The sequence below is a fragment of the Solanum verrucosum genome, unplaced genomic scaffold (assembly GCF_900185275.1).
Source record: "Solanum verrucosum unplaced genomic scaffold, falcon-dt-bn FXZP01000235.1, whole genome shotgun sequence".
NCBI classification, from domain to species: Eukaryota; Viridiplantae; Streptophyta; class Magnoliopsida; order Solanales; family Solanaceae; genus Solanum; species Solanum verrucosum.
The window spans coordinates 4332058-4346388 of record NW_026019948.1 but is presented as its reverse complement, the minus strand read 5'-3'; the positions used below and the strand labels follow the sequence as shown (position 1 = coordinate 4346388).

Below are 14331 nucleotides of genomic sequence, written 5' to 3'. Positions count from 1 at the left end.
ATGTCCTTCATCACCTTAAGTAATAAATTAGTAAACTAGTCAAAATTTCTCACATAATTATTTAAAATATCTACATTTTAAAATAATTATTAAAAATATCAATATGTCAATATTTTAGTAAATATAATGTATTCTAATATAAGTTATTTACCTTCTTCTTCTTTTTCTCAAATTGGGCCTACTTTTTGACCCCAAAAAGATTCCATTACCCACTTTTCTCTCTCTAAATTTTTTAGTAAAACTTACATAAATGACTATAGTTTTAGGGTTATTAGATTGAAATAGCTATAAGTATCATATTTTAAAAAAATAGCTACAGTTTGAGTTAAAAAATAGCTAAATTCCATAAATATTTCATTTTTTTTTAATACAAAAATACATTCAAAATTAACTCCCACTAAATGAGGTCAGTTAATGTAACTGACAAGGCTATTTTCCAGCCCTTAAAACCCACTAATTTGGCACTTTAAAAAATGTAACTGACCTATAAGGTATAGGATTCTGATCAGTTTAAAATTGAAAATATGTTCCTTCTTTCCTTTTCATTTCACGCCAAAAGCAAAAAAACAATTTCATGGCTACTATCACAGTTTTGATTCGGCATTCCGGAAAATGGAGCGAAGAGAATTGCTATGTAGAATATAGCATTGATGGGATAGTGTTGAAGGAATATGCTTCGTATTCTGATTTAGTTGATTTGATTTCGGTACAATTGAACGTCGATCTTACAAAAAAGTGTATGAAAATCAAATACACTGTCGAAGGTAACGACACGCCTATGGAAATATGTAACGACATGGGTGTGCGCGTATATGTTCAGTTGAAAAAGATCAACACTCAATTTGGAGTATATCCCTTATGTGTAAGTATTTTCGATATTGATATAGTATATTCTGATTCTGGAGAAACTTCTATTGAAGGTGATGTGTTGCAACTTGAATACAATCAAGAATTAATTGGTACGAATGATACATTACCAATTGTCCCAACATTTGGCGATCAACCAGTAGATGCATTTGATGGTGGAAATGATTTAATAATTACAAATAGATCGCAAAAGGAGATAATGATTGATCAGATATACATGGATAAGTCGACATTGAAGGATGTGATGGAAAAGTATTCAATCGAAAAAAGGTTTAAATTCTTGGTGGAGAGGTCAAACTCTATAAGGTAAATTGTTGTTAAATTTGTTTCATTTTAAGTGTATTGAGTTATGTTTGCAGATGCAAAGCAGAACTAACAAAACAATATAAATTGTATTCGCAACTATACTCTTGTATGTCAATCTAAAGAATGTCCATGGCTGATGAAAGCGTCAAGTATTAACAAGTCGAAGATGTTCAGAATTAGAGTTTTTAACTCTGAACATACATGTCCTTTAAAGGATGGGGTGCATTCAGATTGTCGTGCAACATGGATTGATTGGAGGAATAATCGCACCTAAATTGAGAAATCACAAGAGGAAGTACACTCCAAATGATATCAGGGATGACGTTAGATTGGACTAGGGTATTAATATTAACTACATGTTGGCATGGCGAGCAAAAGAGAAGGCATTAGAATTGATAATGGGGCAACCAGTTGCGTCTTATGAGAAGCTACCTGGATACTTGTATACCTTGGATAAGACATACCTTGGTTCACATATTCGAATGAAGAAAACACCTGAGAACGATTTTTTGTATGTGTTTATAGCGTTGCATGCTTTTATAAAGGGATTTGATCATTGTAGGCCGATTGTTGTTGTAGACACCAGCCACCTTAAATCAACATATACTGGAGCATTCGTATCAGCCAGCACTTTGGATGAAGCAAGTATTTTAGATACATAAATACATTACAATTTTATTTATTTGTTATTCACCCTTTTTTTACATTATAATAGGGAATATATTACCTTTGGCATACGGAGTTATTGATTCAGAAAATGATGCTTCTTGGGCATGGTTCTTTGAACAATTCAAAGAAGCTTATGGTGAAAGAGAGAATATGTGTGTGGTATCTGACCGACATAATAGCATAATAAATGTTGTATCTATTGTATACAACAATATCCAACATTACGCCTGCATATGGCACTTGTGGGCTAATGTATGCAAGAATTTTTGAAAAGCAAATGAACAATTAAGTGAAGTATTCTACACTATGGCAAAAGCGTATACTCAAACTGATTTTGATAAGCTAATGAAAAGAGTTGAGCAGTTTGATGTAAGGGTGAAAAACTACTTGGAGTTGGTTGGATATAAGAAGTGGGCAAGGTTGTATGCACCAGTTCCTCGGGGTTGGGTGATGACATCGAATATTGCAGAGTGCATCAATTCGACATTGGTAGCAGCAAGAGAATTACCAATATTTGACTTTCTTGAACAAGTGCGCTTGATGTTTGCTAGATGGAATTGCACAAATCGAAAAAATGCATCATGTACTTTCACACTACTTGGGAAGAAGTTTCAGGAAATGCTTGTGCTTAATGAATCAAAATATGGGCGTATGACGGTATGTATGTTGAAGAAAGGTTAATAATTTATGAGAAAAATAATATTTGTCATATTCAGTTGATTATGTATTCATTTATTTAAGTATTTAAAGTGTATTTGCTTTCATATGGAGTGTATAAATGAAATTACGTATTGATTCTAGGTTGTCCCGTCAACTGATTACATTTATTCAGTAAGTGATGAAGGGAAGAGTTATATTGTATGCTTGGAAAAGAAGACTTGTAGTTGCAACAGGTTTCAAGTTGACGGAATACCGTGCGCACATGCGTGGAGGGTGTTGAACAAAAAACACATGCTTCCAGATGAATATTGTTCAGACTTTTACAAGCCAGAAACAATATTGAGAACATATGAAGTGCATGTGTATCCTCTCCCTGACAAAAGTGAATGGAATATACCTGAACACATTGATACCGAAGTTGTGTTGCCACCAAAATACAAGCGACCTCCAGGAAGGCCAAAGAAGCAACGGGAGAAGTCATTTAGCGAGTTTAGCAAAAGGAAGGTACCAATTCTTGTAGTACATGTGGACAGCGTGGTCATAATAGGCGTTCATGTCGAACTGCAACACGGAATGCATAGGAACTAATACATCCCACAATTGAAATGTTCTTTTACTTAATTTTTGTTTTGTCAAATAAATGACTTATTTGCCTTTTGAAATATTTGTTTATTTATTTGCTTGCTTAAATTATAAATTAACTTGAATATTATCTCAATATTAAACATGATACAAAATTCTCAATCGATAAATATCCAACTATCAAGTTGATAATATTAACATTTATTGATACACACAAACTACTGGTAATAATACTTGAGAATATGTTGGTGAATACACATAAAACATTTACTGAACGTTTATCACTTTTAAGAATGCAAGTATCCAAATGTCCTTAAGTAAGAATTGAAAGACCCTAGTATACATTTATACTATTGAATATGTTGATAAAAAAAAATACACAAACTGAACAAAGGTATATATCCAAATGTATGTGTTCAGGCAGACTGGACATTTATACAAGCATACATCGATCTCTTCCTACCATTACATTGAATGCAATAACCCAAACAAAAACAGTAAATCAACATGATCATATATATATAGAAGAGATGATAATGTTTGACAAAAAACTAAAATATTAGTTTTAACCATAAGCATAAAATAGAAGTTCAAAAAGATAACTAGTACAAAATACTAATCAATCCTAACAAGTTGACTATTATCGATTCTTGCGGGTGGCCTCATCATTCTGGGTAGTGCCTCATTCTCGCTAACAGCCCCTTCTTCCATTTTCTTCGCTGCATATTGCCACAATAGTGCGCCGTATCTGATGCGGTGTAACTTAGAATCAAGGTATTGAACTGGAATATCTTCACCCTCACTTAGGTACTCGGCAAATGCTAGCAAATATATTCCACAATCCCTGAAAGATACACTTATTAAATAGGATATTGTTTATTTAAAAAGTAAATTAAGAGACTATTTTTTTTATACTTACAAGTCACCTGATCCCTGTTGAGGTATATCCTCTACATACGTCACATCGTATGCAATGTCATGATCTTGTGTATCATCTGAATTATTGGCAATCTCCATTGACACATACATTGGCAGAAGCTAAGCAAGCTTTTGAATTTCATCCCTAACATAAGAGTTATGACCTGCTGCTCTGTATGAGTCATATACATAAATGTGTCGTTCAACTATTGACAAAACAGCCAACACCCAGTGATTTTTCTGCTTCACATTTACTGGTATGAACACATGATCGATTGTATTCCATGGAATGGCAGCCATCAACCTATACCCATTTATGTAATCACGTATGTCGCTTTCAACATATGCAACACATATTTCGCTTCCAACTTTAGCATATGTGGCATAAATTTCATCAATTTTTGACTTGAACAGACAGTCAACAGTAGTGTATCTGTAGCGACTATTGATGTTGTACTTAATTTTTTTACACAAATAATATAGAACCACATCAATATGTTGTCAAAAAAAATAATCAATAAATATATGTGCGTGCACATCTTATAAACAGAAAGGGCTTCTTTTACGTATATATTCATGTTTTTACCTCATCATTCAGAAGTTGTTTATCATAAACAGAGAGTAGAACCAATTCTTGTTTGATATGAGATGAATACCCAAATCCATATCAACCGCCAATTCTGCTTTTTTATTCTTATACCGATCTTCATCATGCATCCTTTAGATAACAAATAGAATTAAAATTTAAGTATATTATGTGTACAAATGACAATCATATGAAATAAAAATACTTATTTATTCATATGCCTAACAAGGAGCCCTTCACGAAGCCACATTGCATAATCGTCAAAAAGATCATAATTATATGGCCCTCGTATGAAGTCAGAAACAAAAGGATGTTTCTTTTCATAAATTTTTACCACATTGGAAGAGCTACCTGAAATTTTATGTATACAGACCCACAAATTGTAACAAACATATTCTCGACTTATTTCCTCATCAATTTTGCATGAAAAATCATATATTTTAAAAAAATAGAGGGGGGGGGGGGGAGGTAAGACATACAGGAGGAGAAACACTATTAATTACCAGATGATGATCCAAAATTTGTCGAGTAGAAAAAGAATTCCATCGATCAGGACGTTTTGTCCTTTGAACTGGCACGGGTATACTATCATAAACAACACCCTCTGGATGAACCACAACACACTTTTTGGGATTGATTGTATCAAGGCTAGGTAACAAAACATCAAGCAACTCAAATTGTGACTGTGGTTGTTGGATTCCATCGTTCTGTAAGGCATTAATGTCTCATGTCTGAAATGAAATGGCAAAAATAACATATATTATTCAGAATGTCGCGCATAAATAATTTATATGAGTAGAACAATTAATATTACACTAATTAATACTTACAGTAGAGATACTATCCTACCATCAGAATTCTACCAAAAGTTACATACATATTTATAGTATTATAATGTATTATATTACCAATAGGTATACTTACAAAGTATCATATGTATTGTTGGTATTGGAATGTATTCTATTATCAGTAAATATCCTAGTATATAAATATTTCTACAAAAACTAGAAATAAGTAAATACAACTTATAAGTTCATTGAATAAACCATAAGTATTCTATTTATATAAGGTATTTACTTATTTTTGAATACATAATTGAATACATTTTTTAAACACCCTTATAAATACAATAAAATTTAAACAGTACCTCAAATGATGGCATTCCAACAGGTTGTTTGCCGTTAGACTGTTCATGTACCGACAAAGGGTCTTGTATGTGTATCTGGGCAGGTTGATAATTCTCCTGGACATTATCTTTGACATGTTCTTCAAGAACGAATCGAAATGTCTGATCCTAACAATATTACAATAATAAATATTTTTTGTTTGAGAAATGTAACAGAATATTACAATAATAAATATTATGTTTGAACCTTTAAATTTTTTGATGATGTATCTATTCTTGAACATTTTTCACCATACACTTCTAAATTAGAAGCACAAGTTAATTCACGTAGTACCTCATTTATATCAAAGTGAGGTTTATCCAAGAATGTTGAGATCTGGTTGTCGTCTTTCATTGAATTGTTGTTCGACCAATCAGGTACATGTGTTGGAGATTTACTTCCATCTTCTTGTTTATGTTATACAAAAATAATTGAGTTTTGTAACATTGGTTAACTTGTATGTGTGAATGTATTCTCGTAATTTATCATTGTTGTGCTTAACCTAACATGGTGCTCCAGATTGAGGATTGCTTTTGTTGACTGCATCCATGACTTGTTTAAAATTTTCCAGTATAAACAAGCGCAACTCCTTGAACTCATTAGTAACCTGATTATTAAATAAAGTGTAAGAATATATCGGAATATAATGTAAACTAAAAAAAATGGAACAACTTCCTTACAGAATCCTTGAAAGAGGCAAGATCTTGTCTCAGCACACCAATTTCGCATGTCTTGGTATCTTGAGGTTGTTTCGAACTCATTGGTGGTGTAGTGTTGGCAGAATCATTCGGCTGATTATGCAACTCCTGTACTGGTACATTATTCTCCACGGGGGTTGAAACAGAACTAAAGGGTGTACTCTTTGCCTTACGGTAACCATGCAATACTGGTGGACTTTTCTCCTTACAACTCGAACCTGCATGCATATTGAACTTTTTGATCGATGTGGACAATGAAACAGTTACCTTCTGTTTACCTTTTTCTTTATTGTGTGGCTTATGACTTGGAGGCTTTGAAGTGAAATCATCATTTTCGTCATCATCTTTGTCACCAACATTTTGAAAGGTATTCTCGGGGATTGCATCACTTTTTTATGGAAGCTGATAAAATGCAATCTCCTTTAGTGAAGGTTGAATGTTTTTGTATTTTAACTGTGCACAAAACAATTATAATTAACAAGTATATTGATAGACAACGATATTTGTACTAATTGAATAATGAAAATATGTTAAATTACTGAATTGTCGTTATCGCCGAACATTTCTTCCATTAGGAATTTCATAATGTATTCTGCTGTTTCTGGTCCTCCAATTGACCAGTCTGGAAATACGATTGGTCTTCTTTTCAGCAATATTAAGATCAACAACAGAACAACATTCATATATCCAAACTTGCATGGCAAGAGGCATACCATCAATTCTATAATACTTTTTCTTGGCATCCATTTTTTTTGTTATGCTTTTGACCAATTTGGAGAAAACATCTTTTCCCCAGAGGTATTCATTGTACCGGCTGCTCTCAACTAGATCAAATTGTATCCTTAGAATTGATGAGCTCTTCTTCTCACCGGAATAGATGAACGTACTGATAAAATATAGAATTGCGAATTTAATAGCATCGTCATCATTCCCATCACCCCATACCTTGTTTTTATACTTACTGATCAACTTTGCTTTTTTTATAATACTTTTACCCTCAAAGTACTGATTGATTAATCTGTTTGGCTCGCTTGTGTCAAACAAGAAATCGTCTTTATCAGCAAAGCAGTTCTACCTAGTAATGATGGCAAATTCTTGAATACCAAAACAGAGTGTGCTATGATTTATACGAAAGAACAGTTCATCCGGGGAACTGTCCTCCTATTCACATACCATCAAACACCTAAAGATTTGTGGTTGCGCCCCACACACATGCATTTTGGTATATGCTCCAAAACATGTATCTTTAAATCGACTGAATTGGGTCGGTGTAAGCTTCCCCTTCAAATTTGTAACTATGTTGTGGTTCACATAAACCTGCATGCGCGGGGGTTCGATTGGGCGAGCCAACATATAAAATTTGATACCCTGTAATTAAGAAATACTAAAATATGAAACTGCACTTTTTTTTTACATTAAAAACTTCATAGTAACCTGATTCTATGCATACATACAGGACAACACATTCAAATAGAAGATGCACCGACACAAAATAAATTTGATACAAATAACAATTTGAAAAGTATCCACATATTCAGTAAACTACCATTTAACTACAATCATTTACAAAAAACAAAATGACAACATAACCCCAAATACACTAGAAGGTATTCAATGTGTAAGAGTATGCCACACTAAAGGTATGCCATAGTATAATACATTGGAAGGGATATCCTCCACATAACCTTTCTTGTTCGACTTACTGTACATTAGAATGATATTGCTTACAAGTTACAATATACACGAAAAGCCATTGAATAACATGCTAGACAACAATCACATGTACAAGTACATTAATATTTCGCGAGTAACTGCATTAATGCGACCTAAAATAATAAACATATTAAGGCAACTACATACATCAACTTAACAAAATAAGGATCTCCTAAACCACATATAAATGACACAATCAAAAATAATCCAAGCTCTATTAAAATGTAACTACTATGTAAAACTATGCACCAGAAAAAATCTTATGTGCCAGAACATAATGCAAAATGGTTACACCAATAAACATTGCATGCAATTTGAATACATTACAAGTTGAACACTAACTACAATCCTACATCCAGATTACTTGCAACTTCTAATGCTCATATCAAAAGAATATTACATGTTCAGTTAAAAGAAGCACTTCAGCATTCATATTCATACAGAGCTATAATAACAACATCACCACTAAAGTACTACAAATGGGGTTTGAGGAGGTTAGTATGTAACATTACCACTAAGCTCAAAAATTAATATGAGTGAAGAAACCAAGACAAAATACTACAAAGGCACCTACTCTAAAATTTCCAGTTCCCGATACTCCAGTTTCAAATTGTATATCCTCCACCTAACCTATTTACACTCAATTTACAGTACACTGCAGGTATATATGTATACACTTATTCTACATCCCGAAACAGCATCTTTGACTTTCCTCCTCTTGTCAATTTTTCTTTCAGCCACTTTCATTGTTGACCCATCTTTCCTTTTAGAAGAGCCCGACCTTACTAATTCATCATTCAAATCCAATTTTATAGGGCTATTAAGAAATTTTGATTTCTTCTCTATCTCCATCGCAACAATGGAGCCTGAAATTTGTGATTGCATTTGTGTTATACACAAATCAAATGAGGGTATCCCCACCATGCAATTATCAGGATAATATGTACCTCTTGTGATCCTCCTTGGAGTATTTGTTTCCGACATTGCAATGTTGAAAACAATCTTCAACTTCAACACTAGAAATAAACATAAATGTATACCTATATAAGACTTTCAAAGAAAAAAATAGAAAAAAATAAGAATTTGAAGAAACCTGTAGGATCTAAACAACAAATAAAACTTTGAAAATAAAGCAATGTGCTGATTGCAAGGATCCGAGGGAAGAGGAGACTGATTTTGTGGATACTTTGAAGAGGTAAAGTTGATTTAGGAGTAATGTTTGTGATTTGAGGATAAAGATTTGATTTGGGATAAGGAATGAAAGCTGCAAAAAGGGGAGTAGGAAAGAGGGAAGCGTGAAAAGAGGGGGAAAAATTTAGGCGTGTGAAATTGTATAAATTAATTTTAGGCGTGTGAAATTGTATTTGCTATTTATTCATTAAATATAACCATAAAATATAAATAAAGTTAACTATAGCTATATTATTTTAATATGAGATATAGTTTGCTATTTTCTGTAGTTTTTCCAATTTTTTACCCACATTGTATCCTCTCTCACACAGATTTTTCCCCCTTATTCACAAGTTTTTCAACCATTCTCTTTCATATTTTTTCAAAAATAAAAAATAAAAATTCTCTCTCAGCTAATTTCCTCTTCCAATTGTTCTTCATTTTTTCTTCTTCCCCTTCTCTCTCTTTCGTAGCTTTCATTTTTTTTTACCAAATCGTGATTTGTTTTCATATTTGAGATTTTGTAGATTGTAGTAATCTACATTGGCATTCATACATCATATATTTTTTGATTATTTATACATTAATATTTAGTAATTTCAAAATTTTGATTATAGGGGTTACTAATGCACAAGTGAATACGAATTTGGATTTGGTGAACAAAAATAAAATAAAAAAGGAACATAGCAGATGAAGAAGAAGAAAGAGAGAGTCAGAGAAGAAGATTGCAAAAAATTGTATTCATCCCAGAATTGTATTCATATTAATATTTATTTATGTTTTCTTTTACTCAACATTTGTATTTTTATTAAGAATATGGATTCAGATTTGAATTTCTTGAACAAAAAATTGGAAAAAAGGAAAATAGCAGACGAAGAAGAAGAAGAAAGAGAGAGTAAGAGAAGAATGTTGCAAAAATTGTATTCATCCTAGAATTGTATTCATATTAAGTTTTGTTTGTTAATTGTTTTCTTTTACTCAACATTTGTATTTTTATTAAGAACATTGAGTTTCTTTTTTAGTTTGTAGTCATTCCAATAGGTATGCCAAATGAATTTGTATTTTCTAAGCATAGATGTATCCTATTCTTTTCACAATCAATTTGTATTTTTTTAGAATATTGTATCCTTCCTCGACAAATTGTATTATTTTCACTATGTATGCTATTTTTTTCTAGAATCATGTATCCCTATTTCTTTCACAATCAATTTGTATTTTTTTAGAATATTGTATCATTCCTCAACAAATTGTATTATTTTCACCATGTATGCTATTTTTTTTCCTGAATCTTGTATCCTTTCATAATCATATTCATATGTAATGATTAGATTATTGGTCAGTAATATTTTGTAATACAAATAAAAGAAATATATATATTTGGCAGTCATGTCTGGGATACAATTTTTAGTTTTCATTATGAAAGTAAAATACCAATTTTAATTTGAATGGTAAAGTGAACACATAAATTGTAAAATTTATTGGAATACAATTACGATGAAAACATAATAAAAAAAGAAACTATTAATCCAATCGAATGAGAAAGGGGATTACTAATGAGAATTTTAAGTGATATGTTCCTTTTTTAAAAAAAATATATTCTCTCCCCTGATTTTCTCCTTTCTGTTATTAAATAATTGTATTTTTGAAAATCAAACAAATAGAAAAAAATACATAAATCAGAGACATAACAAACTAAGATATTGACATTTTAAATAAATATTGAAAGTGTGGCTAAGGGATCTATTAAATGTCAAAATATTGACATTTTGAAATTTTTCCCAAAAAAAATGCGTTAAAATATCTTTGACGTCCGAAAAAATTATAATACAAAAGTTTATATTTTTGTATTGTAATGTAACAAGTAATGTCGCTTTAACTCATGCAAAACATATATATGTTGTTAGAGACATTCAATTCATAAACCACAAGTTATGTCTTATCATGCATAATTTAATTCATACGAGACATGCGACAATAGATATAAATTTAATATCAAAATATTATGTCTTGAGAAGTTTATAGCATGCAAGTTATGTTTTTTAAGACGTAACTTAATTCATACAAAACTTATGTTAATTGAGGCATAAATTCAATTTCAGAATGTGATATCTTAAAAAATTTATAACATGCAAGTTATATCTTCATAACTTAGTTCCTACAAATTTTTATATTGATAAAGGCAATTCAAACTTTATATATGTTATGCCCTGAAGAAGTTTGTAATATGCAATTTAAATTATAATCCATAATGTTTTGTTGTAAGTGATATAACTTATTCCTATATAATTTTTTGTTCGAACAAAAAAAAATGTTCTCTAAACTTGCAAAATAAAGTTATAATCAATGGTAGTTTGGCCCACAATAAATCAATAATTGAGGTAGAAATTAAAAATCATCAATTTAAAAAATAAAAATTAAAGATTACTCTAAATACGGTGGATTCATACAAAAACATGTTAATAGGTTAGCTTGTTTTAAATATAATATAAAAAAATTGATCAATTTTTTATTTTTATTAAATTAAAATGTAAATATTCAATTCTCAATCAATAAGCTATATTATTCGGGATGTTAAAAGAATATGAAACACCGATCGAATCGAGAGAGCCGGACCGTTTTATGTTATTTTTTCAATAAAATTGTGGACTTTTATTGAAGTATATAACCGTCCCAAATAATTGGGATGGTCCTTTTAAATTATGAAAAAATTAAAAAAATCCGGAATCGAACCGAACCGAATAACCTTACATGTATGTAAGTATATTTTATATATTAACAATATGTTAAATTTAATATTACAAATATATTTTATAACATTTTTCAAATATAAATATAACATAGGTCCTAGACCTTTGGTGACTAGACGACTTTGGGTATTTGCTTTTTAATTAACATTTACTTAATTGGGTTTAAAATTAAAAGATATTGTAATTGATACTCTATCAAACAGTACAACAAAACCTATGCAAACACTAATATTAAATGTTTAAGATCAAACAATACGGCAACAAGATTTTATATTATTGTCTTCTTGGTGAAGAATTAAAGTGTTTCTTCAAGAACATATTTGCGAAAGAAATATTTTTAATAGTAGTATATTTTGAGGTGATATTTTAAAAGAAAAAAAACAAAAATTAACTGAACCGTACAGATAATAAAGAGAAACCGGTATGATTGTGATGGTTTAAAAAATCTAATTTTGGTTATGTATTATAAATTATCAAAAAAATGGGATGATATTATTTTTTAAAAATAACCGATCGAATCGTATCATTGACACCCCTAAATATTATACAGAGATGAATAACAAAAATCAAATATTGATATTATATTAACATGATGATTTAAATATAATTAAAAATATCAAGAAAAATAAATTTAAAAATCACTTCACAAATTAATTTACCACCTACGGAAAACTCATCACAAAATAAATAAATAAATATAGGAAATATATTGATAAATATGTATATATGGCATGATATTTTGGTCTTGCAATAAATAAATTTTTGCTTTTTTTAAGAAGCAGAATTTTTTTGCTTTTTCCCAACCGCAGATATACTGCATCTGCTTCTATTTTAAAACAATTTTCCTGTTAGTCAAACACTTTTTTTTTTCCAAACTAAGTACTTTTTACTCAAAATAAATAATTTTGACATTTCAACAATGATGTCAAACATACTCCATATCTTTGTTGTTTCACATAGTGCATAACCAGGCGCATATTTGATAATTATAATGTCATAAATAAGAAAATTTGATACATTAATTAAAATTTCAAAATATCTCCACGTTCTATTAAACCACCGAAGAATTTAGCAAAAGAAAAAGAAAAGAACAAAATGAGGTTATTTATCCAATTTGTTCGTCGAGTTAGACGCGTATAAGTGTTGCCAAGTTTTGAATATCCAACGAACAAGTTATAAGGGAGTTATTACACTTCATATTATAGAAATTTTTTTACTATTATTTTAAGAGAGATATCGAAATTTTTTTTAAATTCTGCATGAATTATTAGTTTCATCTCTGAATTATTGATAGCTTTAAAAATATTTATTTATTTAACTAATTGAATTTAAATATACCTTCGATCTTGTAACATGAGTGAAATATACCCCCTAAATTCTCACCAAGATTAGGAGTGTTTTCAACACTTTTCTCAAATTTTATTAAAAGTTTCATGCTCTTACGAGAATTTGAGACCACTTGTTATGTCATGTGACAGATTGAGGTGTATTGGGCGTGTATCTAAATTTAGTTAGTTAAGTAGATGAGTGTTTGTTAGGCGATCAATAGATCAGGAACGAAACTAATAATTTGCGTCAATTTCAAAAGTGTTTTCAATACTTCTCTCTTATTTCAATTATAATTAGAACCTTGATTTAAATAATTAAATCTCAAAATTTTAGGGGTCATTCGGCATAGGGTATAAAATAAATAAAGTTATGGTGGATAAATAGTCTTGAAATTAAATTGTATTTCTAATTAAATGTTAAATAAAATAATTCAAAAAATTATCATCTCTTATCGCACATTCCAAAACCTCCTAATTCTTAATTATAATAATAATAATAACTTGTCTCTCTCATCAAAACAGAAACCAAGAGTTGAAGCTAAACAAACATAAAAATTAAGTTGAAGTGTGTTTGTACAAATTTGAGAAAACTTGAAAAGCTCTTAAAATTATTTTTACAAAATCAGTATTTTCGAATTTTAAATTGAAATAAATAATCAATATAATGAATATCAAGAGTCTTTTAAAAATGATTTTCTTTCTCTACGAGGTAAGTTTAAAATCTGCGTACACTTTAGTCTCGGGAGATTCCATATGTTGAATTATACTACTGGATATGTTATTATTGTTGTTGAGTCAATATACTTTCTTCGTTTTAAGTTATTTTTCCTGCTATAATGAATGTCAAGAGTCTTTTAAAAATAATTTTCAATCTCTACAAGGTAAATGTAAGATCTGCGTACATTTTAGTCTCTGGAGGTC

General features: G+C 30.3%; 1 protein-coding gene and 1 pseudogene across 1 annotated transcript; one reads left to right on the top strand and one right to left on the bottom strand.

Annotated features, from left to right (window-relative positions):
* Window positions 1-1571: 1571 nt before the first annotated feature.
* On the top strand, window positions 1572-3090 carry LOC125813646 (uncharacterized). Its single transcript, XM_049493114.1, has 4 exons — window positions 1572-1818; window positions 1889-1978; window positions 2117-2499; window positions 2644-3090. The coding sequence occupies exons 1-4, from the start codon at window positions 1572-1574 to the stop codon at window positions 3088-3090; spliced, it is 1167 nt and encodes a 388-aa protein (XP_049349071.1).
* Window positions 3091-3883: 793 nt separating this feature from the next.
* On the bottom strand, window positions 3884-7199 carry LOC125813583 (uncharacterized; annotated as a pseudogene).
* Between the last annotated feature and the right edge of the window lie 7132 nt (window positions 7200-14331).